The sequence below is a fragment of the Parasteatoda tepidariorum genome, chromosome 5 (assembly GCF_982258835.1).
Source record: "Parasteatoda tepidariorum strain Cologne lab strain chromosome 5, Ptep-v5.0, whole genome shotgun sequence".
NCBI lineage: Eukaryota > Metazoa > Arthropoda > Arachnida > Araneae > Theridiidae > Parasteatoda > Parasteatoda tepidariorum.
In genome coordinates, this window is record NC_141759.1 from 83,138,945 (window position 1) to 83,162,741 (window position 23,797).

Here is a 23,797-nt window from a genome sequence, read left to right on the forward strand (position 1 = left end):
TAAAGAAGTGTTTTAAGAAAGATGTAACCACAGAGAATAAAAATTTCAAGCATACTGGCTTATTTCCGTTAAATAGAATAAAATGACTCCTTTATTACATGTAATTATCTTATTCTTAGTTGGATACTTTGTCACAGGTATGTAAATTTCCATTTTTTCTTCTTGATTCGATTAAAAAACGGCGATAAAAAATACATTAAATAAAAAGTCATCAATAACCGCAGACGAACAATAATATTTTCGCTATAAATTCGTTAATAATTCGCGATCGCAACGCTCGAGTACGCCGTCTAGCGGGAGCCTGTAAATATCAGACATTAATTTATCACGTTTTCATTTAGTTCCATCAAAGTCATTGACAGAATCAGACGCCATTTTTTAGCAGCAAATAAGAAACAAAATTTCCCTAAGGAAAAGGCCGAAGAACTTGAAAAAAATCTCCAGAATATTAGTAAATCTTTCAGGAACAGAACACGCCAAACATTTGAAGAAAAATTCCGCAATAATTTTTAATTTCTATTATCAACAAACTTGCAACTGATGACTTCCGATTTCGGATACTGTTACAGATGTATGTATTAAGGTAAAATGCATTTCTTTTGTCTTCAATTCATTACGAATTAAAGTGAAGTCAACATTGCTTTCGTCATTCCAGTGAATAAATATGAATTCAGAACATACAGAATTGTAATAGTTATAGCATATTCTTCTTCGTTATAGAATAGTATAAATTGCTGTATCCATATAATTCGGAAAACAACAATAAAAAATTATCCAAGTTACTTGAAATAGTGCCATTTGTGCTGATTCTTAATTAATTTTAATCGTTTTCTTGGTAAGTTTTTTTTAGTTTTGAAAGAATAAGTTCAACTAGAATTCAGCTATTCTGTTTTTAGCTACATATTCAAATTCATATCAATTATAAAATTTTGCTGTGTAGTATGTTATCTAAAAGTAATGAAGGGATAAACTATGTATCTATTATTAGAGAATAAAGTTTTCAAACAAGGAACTTATCATTTTGGAATTCTCCGGGAATTATAAATCAGGTAAGTGCAATGATTTTTACAATAAAAAATTTGCTTGTAAATATTTTTTTCTCATTTGATGATGGTTCTCTACAGAATGGTTTTTTACGTCTGATTAAGAACTATAAGAATAATAAAAAAAGAAACAATATGAAAGTTTTTATTTCAATGTAAAGAATTCTTAAAATCGTTTTTTTATCCTAAGAATTCTTTATTTTCCGTTTTTTAGTTTATAATTTTTTGATAAAAATTGTTCTCAAAATACTTTTTTTGAAAAATTAAATGGTATAACATTATGTGTTTATGTATACTTCTTGTATATTCCAATGTTTGAAGTAATATGATTCAGAAAAGTATGGAATAAAAATTCGGTACTTACATATTTACGCCACCGCCGCTACAGATTTGGCGGTTTTTAAGTGCCGCCAATCTACACTTAAAATTTCTGCTACAATTCATAAAATAAAACACTTTATTTAAAATCAAATTAGTCAATCGGATTTCGGTGAAAAATGAGCCGACATAGAGTTTAGCATAGATTCAAAACAATCATATCGCCATATGAACTCTGATAAATAAGATTCCAAATGAAATAACATTTCCAAAACGTACGTTTACCAAGATAAAGTTTCATGTTGTGGGAATTGGTACATTTTCGTTTTTTCGGTAAAATATTTCCCTCCTGAAAAAATAAAATTGCATCTTGTTTTGTTTTTGGCAAATCTCAAAGACGAATTTTCGTAGCACTAAAAATGGCGACAAAAAAGAATTGTTTTTTTGTTTCGTCAGCATTCTTTATTTTACGTTTCTTAGCTTCTAAATAATGATTTTTATTGAAACTTTAAATTTTTTGATAAAAATTGTTGTCAAAAAACTTTGTTTACAAAATTAAATTTCATAAAATTATGAGGCTTATGTATACTTTTTGTTCATTTTAATTTCTGAAGTAATATGATTCTTAAAACTATAGAATGTAAAGTTTAAATGGGCCTTTCATGTTATATCATTAAATTTAGTAATACTATTTCTCGAGCATTAGGTTTTAACTCTTATAAGAATATACATATTTTTTTCTGTTAATGTACAAATATTATTCCGATGTGTTTTGGATATTCCTTCTCTAATAAAAAGAGATACCATTTTGTTTTCGGTTGTACAAGAAAGAATATCAAGCATTTTTCTTTTTTAAATTTAATTAGCCACAATAAAGAAGGAACGTTGCAATGCTACACGCTACATTAACGACGTCTCCAGAGTAACTGAATGATGGTTCATATAGAAATCGCAGGTATGCGTCTCATACAACAACGCCCCCTATAGTTCGTTGCGATCGCGAATGCTATTCCATTTTAAAAAATAATTGAATTGATTTGCTATTAGTATTTTAAAACAATAAGCTTATGGAAGTAATCATAATAATGTATTAATTTTCAATTCATTGAAAAAAATATTAATAAAATAGAATTTTTAAGAAATTGAACCAAATACATGCTGCCAACTTAAAGAATCGTTTAAAAAAATGTTCTCAGAGATTGTAACATTTATATTTCGATATAAATATTTTGATTTTAAAAGTTTAAAAAAAACTTGCTTTTTTCCACTTGCTTTATTCCACTTGCTTTATTTATTCCCAAGGATAAATCAATAATGTTCTTATAAAGATGAATGGGCTTAATAATTAAATTTTTTAATTTTGGCAACAAAGCTTTAATTTTATGAAAATTCCTCCTACTATAATTAATATTTTAATACAACTTTACAAAATCTTTCTCAAGAGTCTTACAAGTTAGCTAACATAGATGATCATAGACTAAATATTCAGGATTTAGCTCAGTAATTTTCCTAGTTATAGTCAGAGCTGGAAGTAAGATAAAGAAAGATGAAACCCTGATACTAAAACCATTTCATTTAAAACTGGTTTTCATAAGAAAAGAAAAAGCTATTAATTTTCTTAATAATAAACTGCTTATCGGTATTAATTTTTTTTTTCTCGGATAAAAAAAAACAGTTCTTTACAAGTTTTTTAACTGTTTGAAAAATGTCTTAATAGCTATGAATATTCTAATAATACCGAGAATAAGCTATGATGAAATGACTTTTTACCAGTTTTTTTTCTTCTGTTTTCCGTTAGGTATATTTTACCTTTCAGCACTGGTTGTTAAAGAGACTCAATCAGAAATTTAAAAATAACTGGATCTTTTAAGGAATTTTTATGAAAACATGCGAAAATCTTTTCAAACAGTTGACTTTTTTTATAAATATTTGAAGTTGTGGTGGACAATTTTTTTCTTCTTAATCTTAATTTATTTCTTATCTTAATTTATTCCTTATCTTAATTTTTTTAAATACTAACAATTTGTACTCCAAGTACTTTTGAAATGCTGTTTGAAAAAATGTGTTAGCACTGAAACATTTAAAATACATACAGTATTTTTGCATAATTTTTAAAATTCTTGAAATATTGTGGTTACCAATTAATAATAATTAAGGTTATTACTAATTAAAGTATATAAACTTTTAATTTTAGAGTAGTGACTGCTAACGTCACCCCAGGGGCGACATAATAGTTAGCACATTTCTTTTGCAACAAATAAGAAAAATATTTCCTGAAAACCTGAAACTACGTAAATTTTATTGTAGTAGGCGGACATCGCAGTCATACACGCGAAAAACACACGAAAATTTTTTATTTATTTTATGAACCATACAATGGGATACCTGCAAGTGACGTAGGGTGGATATCTGGATCCTGATTGGCTGTCGAAACGTGGCATTTGTTTACGTTAGCAACTGTTTTTTCCGTTATATTTCGAGTAAGCCAAGCCCGTCAAATATCAATTCTCTTAAGTGACACATTCTAAATTCTTTCACCGAGATTCTTTCTCACTTAACACGTAAACAAGCACGAGGCCATGTGGAACATAAACAAACTAATCATGCATCGAAGTTGCCAGGTACACAAAACAAAAATATATCACAGTTACAATAAAATACATAAACAAATAATAAATCCAGGTTAAATAAAAGAAGTACAAGAGAAAGAATCATATTTCAATTAATTCGATGTGTGATGCGGCTCTGTATTTGATCAAATTATTGTTAATGAACATTCTAACTTACGTACAGAAACTTGCGCTAAGCTTTATTAGGCTATTTTGCTGATAAAGATTAGCTGGCGATTACGTCATAGGTCACATGTGTGGGTATGGGAGGTCTTCTTCTTCTTGAAGTGCAAGTACCTAATTAAAACAATATATCTCCGATCAGCTTTTTTTTCCCTAGAGATAGCTTAGAGATAGCTTGCGCGCTTAAAAATAAACGATATAGCTCAAAAAGTTTCTAACTATAAATAAAAATCTAATGATGACGTCGCATTTTAACATTGTTGTCGGTACATTTTAACATGGTAAGATCCGTTTCATTCAGGCTGTCATCAGCATAAAATTAATAAAAGTCATCAAGTTGGGGTCAGTAAACGGGGGGGGGGGCTTTACTTCCCTCGTGTTTAAGAAAATAAGTACAACTCAGAATATGCTTGGAAGAAAAGGGACATAGATTTTGATCATTTCCCTTAAGAGAATTGCTTCTCATTCCCGTATGAAAATTGTTCTTTTTTTTTTTGGAATAATTGATGAATTGAAAAGTTGCAAAAGCGTCATGTCATACATTTTTCATTTTGTAAAGAACTATGGCAATACCTCAAAAATATCTCTCAAATTATGTATAACAGTTAACTGTCAACAGCAACTGTGGTGGAATATGCTTATTTCGACGCTTTTTTCCTCAGAAACAACATACCTTTTTTTCATCAAATTCGGAATTATATATCTAAGAATTTAGATAATACTTAAAAAAAAGAAAGAAAAAGTTAACTAGCTTGCAATATGTCAATTTCTATTTTAAAAATTCGTATAAGAAATTTATTTTAGTTTATTTTTATCTATTCGATGTTATTAATATCTTATAATTAACAAGGAAGTAAAGAAAATAAATTTTATTTTTTAACTAAGTAATAATTTCTAAGAAATTTTTTTTCTCATCAAATTTGAAATAATATATCTAGGAATTTAGATAAAATAGATACTTTAAAAAAAAGAAAGAAAAAGTTAACTAGCTTGCAATATGCCAATTTCTATTTTAGAAATTCATGTAAGAAATTTATTTTAGTTTATTTTCATTTATTCGATATTATTATTTTTATATTATATATATTTTATTTTTATATTTAGATATTATTATTGATATCTTATAATTAACAAGGAAGTAAAGAAAATCAATTTTACTATACATTTATTGCGGCCGCTTTCTTATTTTTTCTGTTTTTTTTCTTCTATATAATGGCTAACACGCAAACCAGCATACTTTTTCTAATGATTAAATCCAACTACATTTAGTAAATCGTGACGTGGCCTTCAGTTATTGAATGACGTAACAATAACTTCGCTTTTTAAGTGCTTTTTATAAGTACCGATTGACTCTTTTTCTTCTATTTCTAAGAAATTTATTCGATGTAATTAATATCTTATAATTAACCAGGAAGTAAGGAAAATCAATGTTATTCTTTAACTAAGTAGGTTTTGTTGTAAGCTGTACCGATTGACTCTTTTTTTTCTATTTTTAAGCAATACTACAATTGATTTTCAAGAAATTTAGAATTGGTTGTAGTGTGTGTTGGAAAAGCTCAATTTTTATTTACGAATATATTTCATATTTTACTTTCAGCAGCGGAAAACGAGGATGAATTAAATGAAGTAAAACCTCCTAATAAGTACAGGTTCATGGTAAGCGCCTATATTCATTTTAAATATTAAAAAGAAAATAATTTTGAGATTAACCCTTTAACTTTTTTCCTATATTCAAACAATAATAATGTTGATTATTATGAATCGATTTTATGAATCATACATGTTCAAAATGTATGGAAATATTCAAATATCACCAGAAATACATACGTCAAACATCTAAAAATTCCGAAGAGAAATATTTTCAATGGATGCATTTAATACTATCGAATTCGAATCCATAATCTATACCCCTAGCGGTGAGACCGGGCAACTTCAAAATCTTAAATAAGTATCCCTACAGAACTGCTTAAACTGACGTCACTTCTCTTACCTGCCAATCGAAAATTAATCAGCGATTAATAATTTACTAGTAGCAACCAATAGGAAAACGTTTCAGTCGGAACAGGAATAAGAATTGTTCAACGATGAATCGTGCTTTCGGTCACAACCAAAAAATCACAGCAATTGATTAAATTATACTAGTCAAGTGATATAGTTTAGCCTCTGACACAGATATTTCTATTATTTAGACGAGCACTGAATGTTCAAGAAAAAAGTACCCCAATTTGAGATAAAGGTTTTATTTTGTTTAGACAGGATTGGGTCGGCGTTCAACAGCCGACCCAATCCTGTCTTTACGAATATCAATATTCAACTTCGTTGCCTTGTAATTTTTTCCCAACCCAGAAGACAAAGAAACTCCTGGATCAAGCATTGGGACAAACTAGCCTTTGTGAAAGACTTTTTTTGATAGAATTAACCAACATTTGCGTTATATGAAGTTGAAAGCCTTATACAGTGAACCTCACTCATGGTCTGTCTTTCTTAATTCTCAATTTTTAATTAATAACAAAATCATTTTAGAATTTGAAGGAAGAAAAAACATTAAAAATTGCGCAAGATCTGAGCATTTAAAATACTTCTTTCAGACTGGTCATGCAAAGAAAAGAATTGAAAGAAAAATTCATAATTTTGTAGTTAATCGTATTTAGCTATAAGTCCGATTTGAAAATTCTGAAATTTAAAAAATTTCTTTCAATTTTTTATGCTGGTTTTGTACTTTTGACCTTCGATACAAAAAATTTAAATTGGATTAAAAAAAATTCTTGTGAAAATAAAAATAAAAAAACATGTGCCTAATAGTTTTACATAAAGAACATATCTTGAAATTTTCAACAAAATCAAAAATGTCAAATACCCAAGCCTGCTTGACTAAGAAATTCTGGCTCTTAATATTAAAATAATTATCGATAAAGATCAAGTGAGAGGATTTTTTTTAATAGAGTGCTGCTTTTTGCTCATCACCATTTTTAGGCAAACCTGAGGAACGTAAATTCCCTAATCATATCTCTTCAATATGTAACTGAAATAATGGAAAAAACTATTCTGTGGGGGGAGGCTTCACTTTCGACCTGAAAATTTAAATTTTCAGTTAGTAGCCAATCTAGTGGCGGGTAAACTCTTATAACTTAGTGGCATTCTTTCCTCAAACCTAATGAGTTGGCCGTGGTCGCTCAGGGGATACAGAGCTCGTTTCCCAATGAAATAACCCGGGTTCAAATCCCAGTGATGGCTGGTTGATATGAATTCCACAGCTGGCTCGCACCGATTAAGTGCTGGCGTAAAATATCCACAGTGGTAGACGGATCATAGTTTAGAGTGTGGGAGGTTCTCGTGGTCTTCCACTCCATGTAACGCAAATGCGGGTTAGTTCCATGAAAAAGTTAGACGAAGGCAAATTTGTCCCAATACTTGATCCAGGAGTTCTCTTGTCTCCTGGATTTGGTTCAAAACTACAAGTCTACAGAGCTGAGCACCGGTAGTCGTAAAGTTAAAATTGGGTCGGCTGTTCAACGACGGTTATAAAATAACACAAAATGATAAAAAAATAATGCCGTTATTCTCCAGATTGGGGAGAACTTCCATAATCTTTGTCTTATAATGTGTAGTTGGAAAACATAACAAGTTTTTAACAAGGTAATTCTTAACAATCAGCTTTATAATTTTCATTGATTGCTTTCACTATGTAATTAATTGTATATATTTTTTTATTTTACAAATAAAACCAGTTGGCCAAAGTATTAAAACTTTTCTTCATAATGTTTTTATTGAAATAATTCTTCGATTCCAGAGCATAATCCATTATAGGGACGAAAAGAACGAAATAAAACCAGTTTGTGCTGGAACTCTTATAACAAGCCAGTATGTTTTATCTGCCGCTCATTGTCTGTAAGTATAAGACTCGTTATATTTTAGTTGTAGTTCATTTACGTCGCACTAGAGCTGCACAATGGGCTATTGGCGACGGTCTGGAAAACATCTCTGAGGATGATCCGAAGACATGCCATCACAATTTTGATCCTCTGCAGAGGGGATGGCACCCCCGCTTCGGTAGCCCGAAGACCTGAGCGCGAAAGCGAGCACTTTACGGTAGAACAGTTTAACGAGGACCGATACCACACTCCCTCGGACCCTACGCAAATGGATCCAAGTGGTCACCCACCCCCACATTGACAACAGCCAGTGATGCTTAACTTCGGGAATCGTGTTTTAACTATCAGACCGTTATATTTTAGAAAATAAACCTTTATAAGAATATTTTGGTAATCGTGTTTTAAAAAACGTTTTCTATAAGAAAAACGCGAATTTTGTAGTTTTAGAGACTTCTGGTGCAAGTATCTTAGCAGCTTGAGAATAACCTGGGATTTATATATATAATGAAATGAATTATTATCCCGTAGCAACAGTTGACAGAAAGATTTTGTTTTAATTTATTTTAACTATGAATAAACTCACTTTTTTTTTTAAAACTCATTTAACGAAATGCGTTTGTGCCGGAACAAGCCAGTATGTTTTGTGTGTTGCATAACAGATATCATGTTTAAGAAAATAAATCTCTATTAAAGATTTTGGGACATATTATGGTTGTGAACGTTCTCTATTGGAGAAATGCGAATGATTTAGAGACACAAATGATACACACGTGATGTCTTTATCGCTCTCCTGAATACCCCCGAGTTAACTCGGATCAGTAAATAATTAAGTTAATTATTTTTCGAAAAAAGTCGGCCAAGGAAGCTCTCAGTATAATTTATTTTTATTAATTATTTAATAATTATTTAATAAATATTTAATATAAACATCAAATAAAATTATTTAATATTAATTAATATTATTTATTTAATTTTAATCAATATTATTATTTGTTTAATTTTAATTAATTAATATTATTTTTTATTTAATTTTAATTAATCAATATTATTATTTATTTAATTTTAATTAATTAATATTATTTATTTAACTTTAGTTAATTAATAATATTTATTTAATTTTAATTAATTAAATATTAATTATTTTTATTACGACTAATTAAATATTTTAAAGTAGTCCTTTATAGAGGTTACAACATTCCCAATTACCTTAATAAATTTATTTACTAATTTGGAGTTCCACCGGAAGAAGGTTGATTATTTAGGGTTCCGTAGCCGAAAAAATTGAGAAACGTACAATTTTCGCTGACTAATTAATTAATTTTTGAGTATTGTTTTCGTTTGACGCTTAGTATGAGAACGAGCGTAGTTATGTAACAATCGAATTCCGCTTCTCAACTAACGCCGGCTTTTGCTTTGAATTGTATTCCTTTTGTGTACTTATTTTCATGATTTTTTTTGCAATCATATGAATGAAGAAAACGTAAAATGGAACGAACTTTACGTCCGGATAGGCCGGGATAGCCTGGTCGGTAAGGCGCTGGGCCCATGTCCGAGAGTTCGTGAGTTTGAATCCCGCCGGCCGATGACTTCCCGTGTAGTAAAGTGACTGATGCTCGTTAAATTTGTCAAGTTGCAAAAGTCCTCCATGTTCCCATAACAAATCAATACCTCTGGGGGTACTGGATTGGAGATCGATCGTTCTCTGATTCAGGTCAAAATTACGATCTGTGGATGAACGAATGGATGTGTGAATGGATCCGCCTTATAAACAGGTGTGACGTATGATGTGGCGAAGTCGAATTCTTGGCCATAGATGGCGCCACTGAAAAATAAGAATCGCACACTCTGCCTTAAACTTGCTCGGTTTCACCAAGCAACTCCGCATGCTCACGTTTATTTTATATGCTACGTATCCTTCCGTTATGTTGGCGTGATGTACACTCCGACAAAGCTACAAGCACGCTGTTCATTGCTGTTAAATGTTTGTTATCTGTTTAAGCCTGCCTTCGAACTAAAAGCATGGAATGCAAATTTGAAGAAATTTATTAATAACAATTAGAAATTCATTCAATAAAAAAAACTAATTTTGTTACTTTTTGTTTTAACATTTTGGTTGTCTAATTGAACTAGTTCAGTAAGAAACTATTTATATTTTCGATATTACAAAATTATAAATTATATTTATTTTAAATATACAATTTAGTTAAAAGAAGTTAAATAATCAATAGATGTTCAATAATATTTTTAAATATTAATAATTAATAATAATAAGCCGCATTCTTTACCGCTAAGTTCATCAAAATCTACCAAATTTTTCTGCTCACAAATCCACAGTTTTACATTGAGCAAATCATCTTGAATCGTTTGCCACTGCTTTAAAGAAATAGTCTACATCTATTGTAAATGTTTGCTTTGATTTTGTGGTCAAAGTTAAAATGATTTAGTTGTAACCACTAAGTTATTGTTTTTAACTTACGGATTATTGAAAAATCTCTTACTTTTCACTTGCGTAAGCTTAATATTTTTTTACGTGCTCATGAGCAATTACTTGAAATCTTAAGCACACGGAAGCTAACGTAATTTTGCGAAATCTCCCTATTATAAGGAGGTATTACTTAAACAAGACTCACCATAAATATAACTAATGACTTCGAGGGAAAAGCGAAACGTACAAGGTTACAGTTCAGGCTGCCAACAGACTCACATAAACTTTTCCCTTGCCGCTATCGGGGAAGTATCTTTTCTATCCGAAAACGCCTCGTAATACAACCCTATAGAATGATTTCAAAATTGCTATTAAAGCGAGAAAGAAGTTATCAACTTCTCATTTTGATCGATCCGAAATTTGTAGGGCTAAAAAAATTACGCTATTTCTATATGTTTCAAACATGATTTATCAAATTGCACTAACGTTCAGCAGTGGACTGATCGTAAGGACACGGTTTCCAGTAGAGCACCGAAGTCAAGCTTGACTGCGGTCAGTAAGCGGGTAGGTGACCACCTTAATCAGCCTACGTAGGGACCACGGGTCCCTATTGGTCCTCGTTAAACTGTTCTTCTTCCTCGTTAAACTGTTCTTCCATAAAATACTCGACTTCCCACGCAGGTCGTAGGGCTACCAACGCAGGAGTGCCATCCCCTCTACAGAGGATCAAAGTTGCGACGGCATGTCTTCTGATCATCCTCAGGGATGTTTCCCAGACCGTCGTCAATAGCCCATTGGGTAGCTCTAGTGCTACGTAAATAAAGCATAGTTTGCCTACCGTAAGAACTCCCCTCGCCGCAAAATCTGACTCCGTATGCGGCTATGGAAACAAGAAGAGCTCATTTCAGGGAGGGTAGCTTCTCTTCACAATAGGACTAACACAATACACCGAAGAAAAACAATCCCTATCTCTCTCCGACCTGAGCAAAAACTTGTCCTGAACAAAGACCCCACACCCCTACTTGAAATAGTTATACCTCGTTACCATAGTCACTGCCATGGGTCCAGACAAATGGCTAGGGTAGTTCTTACTTTAGTCAAACTATACCTATCAAGTTGCATTAATAGTTTTACGATGTCATGTCTTCTGAAAGATTAGGAATGATTGTTTACATAGAATTAGTATAGAAGAGTTTCCATATTTTTGTCCACGACCTGCATGTTTCTCATAAAAGAAAAAATGTACGATAAATTTCTGTCTTTCAGATCAGATATAATAAAGGACGCAAAAGTCGATTCTAGAGAAGGACTTTTACTGGATAAAGATCTAGTTAGTCGCTACAGTGTCGGTGTCGGAACACATTACATCTGCAATCCTGCTGAAGAAATTGAAGTGGCTAAAATTATCGTGCATCCTGGATTTTACATGGAAACTAAGGAGACTCTTCCAGTAGATCTGATGCTGCTACAGTTAAGGAAACCTGTACAATTTAACGACAAAATATTTCCAATATGCTTGCCGGAACTAAAACCGGAAATTAATGTCGATAGTGGTACTGTAGCAGGCTGGTGTCAGTTGTCGAATGGTAAGTTATAGGGGCATAACATATATCCCACACCCCTTTGAAGTGGTAGATAGTCTTAATTCGTTTAAACTCAGAGATGCAGAGCAGCTATGGCTCAAGGGATAGAGCGTTCGCCTTCCAATGAGGTGAACCGGGTTCGAATCCAGGCAATGGTTGGTTGATACGAATTCCGCCTCCGGCTTGCACCGACCGCAGTGTTGACGTGAAATATCCTCAGTGGTAGATGGATCATGGGTTAGAAGTCCCCTTGCCATCAGGCTAACCGTGGGAGGTTCTCGTGGTCTTCCTCTTCACGTGACGAAAATGCGGGTTGGTTCTATCAAAAAGTCCTCCACGAAAGCAATTTTCTCCTAATGCTTGATCCAGAAGTTCCCTTGTCTTCTGGATTAGGTTCCAAATTACAAGGCTACGTAGTTGAACATTAGTAGTCGTAAACCCAAAAATTGGATTGGCTGTTCAACGACGGTTGAAAAATAAAATATAAACTCAAAGATGTAAACTGTTCCGGATCCAGTAAAATAATTTTTGAAAACGGAAGAGAACTACAAACTGAAATTTGCAAATTTTTGGTTAATTTTGCTAACTTTATAAAAACGCTCAACACGGATTAACTGTAACAAAGTGGCGTATCGCATAAGTCTTTGAATGGTGTAGAAGTAGATGTGGTCGAATTTACTAAACCAAGAATCAAGGCATGGTGGCTCAGGGGATAGAGCGTTCGTCTTCCAATGAGGTGAACCGGGTTCAAATCTCAACGATGACTGATCAATACGAATTCCGCACCCGGCTATCACCGACCACAGTGCTGAAATAAAATATCCTCAGTGGTAGATGGATCATGGGTTAGTGTCTCCTTGCCGTCAGGCTAACCGTGTGAGATTTTCCTCTCCATGTAACCTCTCCAGGAGTTTCCTTGTCTTCTGGATGGGGTTCAAAATTACAAGGCTACGTAGCTGAAAAGTAGCAGCCAAAAAATTGGATCGGCTGTTCAACGACGGTTATGAAATAAACAAGAATCATACAACAAAAGACTGTCACTTGCAAATAATTAACCGGAACAAGTTAACTTCTCTGCAAATTTGACAGCGCTTCTCTGGTAGATTTACAATATTTATATTTAACTGACTATATATATATAATAACAGGGCTACATCCCTGTTATCATTGTTGTATTCAGCTTTAATAATGCAGTCAAAGCCATAATACGTTATAAAAAGGTTTATTTGAAGGTAGGCTGGTGGTTATAACAGTTCAAATCCCCACTCCACAAGGAAGGGGGTGTGGACAAAACTCCGGATGGTTCCGGCAGATGTTTATTGGAACACGTTATTCAGCAAGAGACATGCGAAAACCATCGGTCTCGTATTAAATACTCACAGATTTTGATGTAATTAGGTTCCAGTCGTACATACCTTATTATAACTCTACGCAATATGGAAAATCATTTACTACTTCCTAATATGGAAGTGAAAGAGGAACAAGATTCTAAAAATAACTCCTCCTTTGAAATATAAATCTAATTATAATTCAATGGTCGGTTTTCAGCCTTGAAGTCCCAAAATAGAATTTCTGCACCTATTCTTTACCAAAGACATTTTACGAAAACGAAAGAGTTTTAATTGTTTTATTAATACAAAAGTATTTATAATTTTTGTATTATATATATATATATATATATATATATATATATATATATATATATATATATATATATATATATAGTGGTAATTAAAATCATTGCACATCAATTTTCTTAAAATAAAAAGTAAAATTTCGCCGGGCAAGAAACTAAGTCGCTAATGGAAAAAAGCAGAAATTCAAGGTTTTTTTTTTTTTAGCTGCAAACCTAGCCTTTAAACATTGTTTATAGTACGATATCTTATGTTTCGTCAGAACAAAATAGTTTGTCATAATATTCTTTGTAATCTTGCTGAAAAAGATAAAAACTGCAGATTCTAACTGTAAGAATCGTGCTAATCATGAAGAATTTAATAAAGAAAAGAACAAAAAAACCTCATCAAAATTAATTCGTGGAAAAGAAAACTTTAAAAAAAAAGCGCACATTTGACCTGTTGTTGTTTCTAATGCAAAAAGCCAATGTCAGCAAGCCTGATTGGTGAAACCAAGCGAATCTAAGGCAAAGAGTGCGTTTCTTGTTTTTTAGTGGCGCTATCTATGGCCAGGTGGGGCTATCTATAGCCACACACACGTCACAGCCCGTTTATAGAGCAACACCATTCATACATTTATTCATCCGCAGATCGTAATTTTGACCTGAACTAGAGAACGATCAATCTCCAGTTCAGTATCCCCAGAGGTATAATTTGTTATGGGAACATGGAGGACTTTGTGACACGATGAATTTAACGGGAACTAGTCACCATTTACAACACAAGGAATCTACAGCCAGTGGGGATCGAACTCACGACCCCTTGCACAAGGGCCCAACTCCTAGTGAGCCATTTTATACCGGCCTATCAGAAATGTACAAAGAGAAACCCGCTTAGCACGTATATTAGTATGTTTTATTTTCTGACATTTTTTTCGATAATTCTTCTTTTATTTCTTTGGTCTAGTCCACATTTATATATTTGTATTTACTTTTTCTTCTTCTTCTTGCGTAGTTCTACAGCCTATTGCAGGTCAACGCTTTTTCCTAAAATTTCTTCCTTCTGCAGCCACAGTTCTCTAACTGTTGACCCCAATTTCATGTAACTTTTTCTCAACTGTGTCTCTGCATTTTCGATATGTCATTTTAAATCATTGCATTTGTATATATTTTCAAGCCATATACTTTAATGAAACTAAACTCAGTGGCGTGACAGCCAATAGAGGGTCAAGGTCTACTGTGCTCATCTCAATTTTCTTGACCTTGGGCTCAGGGGTGCAGGAGCAGATTTTCCGGTCAGGTGGTCAGCCGAACGCAAAACCCCCAGTGTTTAGTTCCCAAGCATGCTTGGTACTCATTTATCGACCCACTGAAAGGATGAAAGGCAGAGTCAACCTTGCCGGCCCGAAGATCGAACTAGGGACCTGTGGCACGACAGCGCTACCGCTCAGCCACCGGGCGTCATATACTTTAATAGTTTTCACAATATTGGTACCATAATATCTCATACAATCTCATTCATAAATACATTAGATAAAAAAAATTTTTTTGGCATTTATACAAGTACTTGATGCAAATACTCTTACCTGATTCGGGTGAAAGGATTTTAAAAATGAAATTAGCCTTGTCCGGAAAGCTACAGTTTTTTTTCAAAATGATATTAGTTTCTTGTTCTTGGTCTTGTTCATAGAGAACGTATTAGTTTACATAGGCACATTTATTGGTTCCTTTAAAAATAACACTTGAGAGAAACACCTTAACGTATCTCCTTCTTCTTACCACTCCCGAAGTAGCAAAGAAGTGGGGACACTTACTATTCAATAGAGTGAACTTTAAGCAATCCTATACATTATTGAATCGCATAAAAACTGTATCTTATAGAGAGAAAACGACTGCCGTCATGTATAGGACCTTTTTCAAAAGATTGTGCTGTGGTAGGACTATTGTTTCAAAATCATCAGTTTTCTTGAAGAATTAAAATATAATCTCTATTATGAATATCTATTATGAAAATCTATTTATGATTTAGGAAGATAGTTCCGCATCGTGATCTGTCACGCCAACAACAATTGCCAAGGAGCCAAATAAATTTTAAAATATTTTCTTCTGTTAACTATTGAAAGTAAAAAAAAGAAAGAATGTTTTTAGTTTAAATATGAGTAATTTGCTGTGTAAGTCATGATGGTAGCTACGATTGAATGATTATATTAAAAAAAAGGATAACTGAGTTTCTACCACTCCTTACTTACGAAAATCTTCTTATTGCTAATAGGATTAATAAACAATCTTCTTATTTCTAATAGGATCAATAAACAATCTTCTTATTTCTAATAGGATCAATAAACAATCTTCTTATTTATAATGGGATTTTAAACAAATCTTATTTCTAATAGGATCAATAAACAATCTTCCTATTTCTAATAGGATCAATAAACAATCTTCTTGTTTCTAATAAGATCAATAAACAATCTTCTTATTTCTAATAGGATCAATAAACAATCTTCTTATTTCTAATAAGATCAATAAATAATCTTCTTATTTTTAATAGGATCAATCAACAAATTTTATTTCTAATAGGATTTTAAGCAAATCTTCTTATTTCTAATAGGATTTTAAGCAAATCTTCTTATTTCTAATAGGATTTTAAGCAAATCTTCTTATTTCTAATAGGATCGATAACAAATCTTCTTATTTTTAATAGGATCAATGAACAAATCTTATTTCTAATAGGATTTTAAGCAAATCTTCTTATTTATAATAGGATTTTAAACAAATCTTATTTCTAATAGGATCAATAAACAAATCTTCTTATTTCTAATAGGATCAATAAACAATGTTTTGACGGAAAACCAACAGAGTATATGGTCAAAAGAAGACTGCAAGGACATATTCAAACCTTTTAATTTGAAGATAAGTAATCACATGATGTGCGTGGGAGGAAGAAGAGGCGAAAAAGAATGTAAGGTAAATATATAGAAACTGTCCGAGTACTACTTAATAACATCTAGTTTATAAAACGAGAATAAAGAAAACGCATAAATAATTTTGACACTCAGCCACATAAAAATGAACAGAGAGGAACAGTTCTCAGTACAGTTCGTCTACGATAAGAACTCCCCCCGCCACAAAGCCTGAGGCTGTCTGCTGCTATGGAAACAAGAATAGCGCATTTCAGGGAGGGTAGCTTCTCTTCACTCAATGACTAACACAATAGACCGAAGAAAAAGAATCCCTTTCTCTCGCCAATCCGAGCCAAACAGTGTCCTAAACAATGACACAAACAACACCCCTACTTGAAATAGTTATACCTCGTTACCATAGTCACCGCCATGAACCCAGACGGATGGCATGGGGAGTTCTTACTTTAGACAAACTATAGTTTGTTGTCGAAGTTTATTAACATCGCACTAAAGGGACACAGTGATCCAAAGACTAGCACCTGAATTTCTCAGTAAATTCTTACGAGACTTAATTATTCCACTCTTTTTTAAAATGAGAAGGGTAGAATTTACCGCGCACGTGTGGCTAGCTTTAGAAAATTTGCATATGTATGTATATTATATTGATATATATCACATAATATTATAAAATATATATCAATATAATACTGAATCCTAGAAATAGTTTATGTATATTTATATAAATATAATATTCCAGACACTACGCTATTAAATACGCTTTAAAAAATTAAATATAATCATGGTGTTAAAAATATTATTTTTTAAAAAAAAATATCCTCTTATTTTACAACTTAATAAAAAATATTTAAGCTAAGTATAGATTTAGATCTGAAAAGGTAGATGGCGCCATCATTTTTATTTCATAAGTATCCTTATGAAGAGCTATAGTTCGTTCACCAGGTGTTGGCACTTGGCTCCACCTCCTCGGACGCAGAGTTCATTTCAGCGCGGGGGAGTAAGAGGAAAAACATTTCCCCTCTTGAAATCGAGATAAGATCTAATGAGCGCAAAGCCTCCACACGGTTTTTTATAGGTAGTCCAATCAGACCACTATGAAAGCAAACCAGTTTGCGAAAGAGCCCTTTAATAGAAAATCTAGTAAAAATAAAAAAGTTCTAGCAAATATATGTCTAAAAATTTGTTTAATTTTTGAATATGATTAGTTTGTCATATTTACTTGTCTACCACTACAGATTCAATTCTCAAATATATATGACAAATTTCTCTCAGTCACTTTAAAATAGAATTTGGTTTCATGCGCTCAAACTGTTCACTTTTTAAATAGTCTGCGCAGACTACTTCTAAGAAACCGTGTGGTGGCTTTCTGATGTAGAAAGTGATGGCCAAACACAAACAGTGAATTCTATTTCAGTCTCTTACTTTGCTTTAAAATCAGCTATTATACCTTTCGTTTTCCTAGCTAATTTATATTTAAAAACTTTTTCCCAGCAAAATATCTCAAAAAGAACAAATTATTCAGTAAAAAGAGAAAAATATCAACAAGTTTATGAAATAAAATGCACATGATCAAAATATGCACATGAAGATACCGAAATAAATATTTTTTTCATACGATCTCCAAATAGCAGCCTTGTTCACATCCTTCTCCCCAAAATAGCGAAATAGTATCATCCGATACCACGTGATGAAGGCGGAGCCAAGTGCCAACTCCTAGTGAACGAACTATAGATGAGCTAGACGTAGTAGACATTATGTAGAGCTTACGTTACGAAATGAAGAGCGAACAGGAATTATTGGAGACGGATCAGGACCGCCTCGAAAGGAGGAGTTGGAAAGAGGAGGCGATCAGAAAAGTCAGATATTTAAAATTCGATTTCTCAGGGACTGTTCGACCGATTTTGCTCAAATTTTGTAATTTGCCTTGCAAAATGATATCCTTAAAAATTATGCAAAAATTTGTATACCTTACAATTCAACATTTTTTTCGACAGTTATAGAATAATAAATATTTACGAAAAATTTGTTTTCTTTGCGTGAAATTATCTTTGGATAAACGAATTTTATTCTTGCGCGCAAATTTTTTTTCCCATTCGCTTAAAAAGCTTTTGAGATTTAGCGAAATAAGCAAAAAGTAAAATTAACATTAAGGAGTCCAAGCTTTGGAAAGCTCTCCTGGCAAAACTATTAAGACCATATTTCCAAGATTGCGGTTACCCCCTATGTTTTGGAGGTCAGAAATTCGAATCCATCGAAAATAAAGGTATGCTTATTCAGAGAAAGTACGTTATTATGTCTATTTTCGTAACTTAAAATATCGTCAGAACTTACTAATTAGCACATTTGAGGTCCCCCCCCCTCGAGCCAATAAAATTGAACCCAGACTGTGAGGATCCAATTTTTTTTTGTCACTATCTATAGTTACACTTGTCTGCTACTTTGAAAATAACACTTAAGACAAAAAAACATATGAATATGAAAAACATATCGCATCATTAACTGAAATGTATCATAGCCATCTTCCAACCTCTTTCTACGTAGCAGAGAAGTGGGGACACATAAAATTCAATCGAGTGAATTTAAAAATATTTTGGCTAGCCAGATATCATTAAATTGTATAAAAACTGCCCCTTATAGAGAGAAACCGATTATTTATGTATATATATAATGATTTATAATTCATTTTTTAATTAAAGGAAAAGAGGTATTTTTTATGTTGGCCTACTTTTTTAATATCTTTTGTATTTCTAATAACTTTTACTTTACAGAAAAGAAATTTTAGTGGTATGTTTTTTCTCACACCGGGTGGTACGGTGGTAACACAATTTTTTAATATTTCCTTTATTAAAAAGTTTAATTTGCTAATATTGCTCCTTTTGTTTTCTTTTTTAACTTAAAAATATAAATCTTCTAATTTAAAAATATAAAAAAATAGATTTTAAATTAAAATTTAGAAAATTTTATTTTAATTTAATTTTAATTTTTAAAGAGTGAAGTTATGGTCATACAGAGTCAATAGTACGTGCGAATGATTTTTTCTTTCAACTTTGGCTGATCCTCCCATGCCACTTCGCTATCTGGCCGGCCAATTCCCGAAATCAAAAAAAGATCGGACATTGGCCAGCCATCCCATGCCTCTTCGCGGCCAATTCCCGAAATCAAGAAAAGATCGGACGTTGGCCAGCCAATTTACAGCATTCTTATCTATTTCGCGATTTGGCCGGCCAATTCGCGAAGTGGCCGAATTCGGGCTTTGGCCGTAACATATATAGTATAATTCACAGTAGATTCACTGACATTACTCCTTAGGCAAACTCTGTATTATGTCTATCAGATATTAAAAGTCGATATCAAAAAGTTGGTGAAGAATATTTTTTACATCATATTTAGATAATTTGTTCCGTAATTTTTGAGTAAAAAAATTATTTTTTTATAGGGTGATTCTGGTGGCCCGTTGTTTATCGAGACTCACGGAAATTACTATTTAATAGGAATGACATCAATGGGTCCGACACAATGTGATATAGGCATTCCTACTCTCTTCTCGAAAATCCCACTCTTTATGTCTTTCATTATGTCCCATTCGGATTACATCGGCCAGGATTGTTATTGTGAGTAAAATTTTACATTTTTTATTCCACATAAAATTAATCATTTTATAATTTAAGATCCAAACTTTCATAGATTAATTTTTCTTTACTAAACTTTTCATGGATCCGGTAGTTCGGAATAAATTTACTGTTTGTTAATGAAACAGCAGTTAATGCAGAAAGAATTTCTAAAAATTGTGTTACTTCGAGTAGATAATGTCAGTTATGTAAACATAACTACCAAAATAATCCATACAAATGTTTGATGTATTGATTTGTCCCAGAGGGTTAATTATTTTTCAATTAAAAAACCAAGATTAAATATTAAAATACAAATGCTGCTGCAACTTAAAAAGAATTTCTTCAAGCAAGTTGGAAACTAAATGAAGATAGATTTGAGATAATTAAAATTTGTGAAAAGTTACAAACCTGTTAGCATATACGGAATAAATTAACTAACAATTACAACGTGTCAAGTAGATTAACTAACTTTTCATCTTGAAGCAACGGCTGCATCTCCTTGAAGATTTGCAGGAAGCAGCTGGCAGAATATTTGGCATTCAGGGTTGGACTGTCTCTTCCATCTGCTTTGTCTTTGGCCTTGCACCGCAGCCCGTAAAACAGGCCGAGTGCTCACCGTGACAGTTTTATTTTATTTTATAACCGTCGTTGAACAGCCGACCCAACTTTTGGGCTTACGACTATTAATGTTCAACTCCGTTGACTTGTAATGTTGAACCCAATCCAGAAGACAAGAAAACTCCTGGATAAAGTATTGGGAGAAATTTGCCTTCATGGAGGACTTTTTGATGGAACTAACTCGCATTTGCCTTACAAGGAGATGAAGACCACTAGAACCTCCCACGGTTAACCTGTCGGCAAGGGGACTCTAACCCATGATCCGTCTACCACTGAGGATATTTCAAGTCAGCACTGTGATCAGTGCAAGCCTGAGGCGGGATTCGCATCGTCCAGTCATCGCCGGGATCGAACCCGGTTCACCTCATTGGAAGGCGAACACTCTATTCCCCGAGCCATCGTGGCTTTCACCGTGGCAGTTGGTACAGGTCACCGGTTTGATAAGTGGTTTTGTACACAAGTACGATAAAAACAGTTGTTTTCCAATACAGGAAACGTCCCGCAGTGGACTGATCGTTAAGACACGGTTCCCAGCAGATCACCAAAGTCAAGCATCACTGGTTGTGGTCAGTGTGCGGGTGGGTGACCACTTGGATCAGTCTGCATAGGGACCGAGAGTGTGCGGTATTGGTCCTCGTTAAACTGCTCTACCGTAAAGTGCTCGACTTCGCGTGCAGGTCGTCGGGCTACCGAAGCGGGGGTGCCATCCCCTCTGCAGAGGATCAAAATTGTGATGGCATGTCTTCGGATCATCCTCAAGGATGTTTCCCAGACCGTCGCCAATATCCCATTGTGCAGCTCTAGTGCAACGTAACTGAACTACTACTACTTCAATACAGGAAACAATCTGGCATGTACATTTTAACTTATGTCTTGGTAGCCTGAGTTATTTGCTTATTTATATTCCAAAAACAGGGAAATGGTTTTACTACCAGCACTTTCTCTTAGCGGACCACAAACAGTTCTGATTCTAAATGATGAATGACGTCAAGACTAAGTGTTTAATAATTTCGCAATGGATGGTCTTCTTATGATGATAAGTTTATTTATTTTTGGTAATGTTTCAGTTTTTCTTTACCATACTTCCATACTTCTTTTGAGAAGAGACCTAAATAAGACTACTGAAATCATCACCATTGAGAGGCTGGTTCAGATCAAAATCCTAATATGTGTAATAGTTTTTAATGATTCACACAGCTATGCTGTATTTATAAAATGGATTGCTTAAAATTATCTTTTTTAACTATTGAATTTTCAAATTTTCTAGGGTCACTACTTAAGGATTGTCTCCGACGAAACTGATTCCTATGCTGGACATATCAACAACAAAAAATTAAATTAACATGTTTCACTGAATATTTTATATTATAGTTCTGTAGTTTGAATAACTTTGTTGTGCGAGACCTTTCAAATTATGAAGACTGCCATTTTAAAAGGCGCTGCTTGAAATTTTGTCAGGTCTGGTTGATTGAAAAATATGACTTTTAATATATTATTGCTGTATTGAAATAAATTATTGCCATATTGAAACATATTGTTGCTATAATAAAATATATTCTTGGTATATTGAAATATATTATTGCTATATTGAATGCTTTTTAATTCTCTTTTTTTTAAATATGTGACATAAAGTTGCATTCGCAAACAGAATAGTAAAGTGCTTAATTCTTTTTTTAAAAAAATCAATTGCATATTTTACTTAAAAATTTAGAAAATCAATGAGAATTTGAAAATATCCAAAAATGTTCTGATACGAAATGTTAACAAAGAATTCTACAATTGAAATATTTCATCCTCAGGGATGTTTCCCAGACCTTCGCCAATAGCCCATTTTTCAGCTCTAGTGCGACGTAAATGTACTACAACAGCAACACGTTTGTTTTCATTTAAATAACTTCAATAACTTACTTTTCTCACATAGTAAATTATATATATATTTTAAATTAAAAATATTAAACACCATCTCGAATTTTTCAATTCCAAAACCAAATATTTCTTTGATTACAGTATGTAAAAACCAGCCAGGTGGCTGAGCGGTTAGCGCAGGTAATAGCTGCGGGTTCGAATCCCACTCAAGGCAAGGATGTTTCTCTCTGTGTGGTCTTCTGCTCTGCGAATGTGGCCCACCCTATGAATGAGTATCTCTTTCAGTGTCACACGGTGCTAACCAGGCAACATAAAATGAGCAACACTTTTGGCATCTTCCATGGCGACGAACGATAAGTTCAGTGCCTGACATTAAAAAAAAAATATGTAAAATGATTACATTAATATTTGACAACTTTAATTTCGGGTAAAGTTTCCGTTCAAACGAAAGTTTCAATCAAATTTTTCAGAAAAATCAATGTTTAACGTTTTGCTATTCAGCGATTCAGTATTTATTGTGTTTATATTTTGTTTAACAGAATAAGAGCTGAATTCACCAAAATACAGTATAGGATTTTATTGATATCTCCTCTAATTTCTCTTAATTTTTTTCTTTCTAAACACACAAAATCATTAGATGGCACATTGGGCTAGCATCCAAGATTTCGTGGTCAAAATTAGTATTTCGATAAAATTTGTTTCAAAATTTTGGGGTTTTTATGTGCAGGTAAATTGAATTCATAGTTGAAATTTTGAAATACACTAAAAATACCCACAAAAAAAACAAAATGGCGGCTGAATTATGGCGAGCAGACATAAAAATAATAATATAGTACGTTTAAATAATTAAATATAGCAATGCAAATATAATAATTTTCGTAATTTTATATTAAAAATGAAAATCAAATTATATTTCCGAAGTAATATTACAAAATAACGCGAAAACATGAAGAAAAAAAACATAATTTTTGTTTTTCGGTATATTTAGTCCACCTTTGCAATGCGGGCAAAATGGGGCAGGTTTTTTCGAACATCAAAAAAGACAAAAAAAAGTTTAGCTAATTACCTCATGGAACGTTTTGGAACTAAGTTTCGAAAGTCATTCAAACATTGTAAAATGTCAAATGATAAGATATAAA

General features: G+C 32.8%; 1 protein-coding gene across 2 annotated transcripts; it reads left to right on the plus strand.

Annotated features, from left to right (window-relative positions):
- Positions 1-22,356, plus strand: LOC107437948 (melanization protease 1). Of its 2 annotated transcripts, none has more exons than XM_043039579.3 (7): positions 1-137; positions 5,751-5,809; positions 7,944-8,041; positions 11,717-12,036; positions 16,467-16,609; positions 20,000-20,174; positions 22,060-22,356. In XM_043039579.3, the coding sequence occupies exons 1-7, from the start codon at positions 83-85 to the stop codon at positions 22,092-22,094; spliced, it is 885 nt and encodes a 294-aa protein (XP_042895513.1). In that variant the 5' UTR covers positions 1-82; the 3' UTR covers positions 22,095-22,356. The 2 variants fall into 2 exon arrangements, with proteins under 2 accessions (XP_042895513.1, XP_071041252.1); XM_071185151.2 differs by having other exon boundaries at positions 5,754-5,809.
- The last annotated feature ends 1,441 nt before the right edge of the window (positions 22,357-23,797 follow it).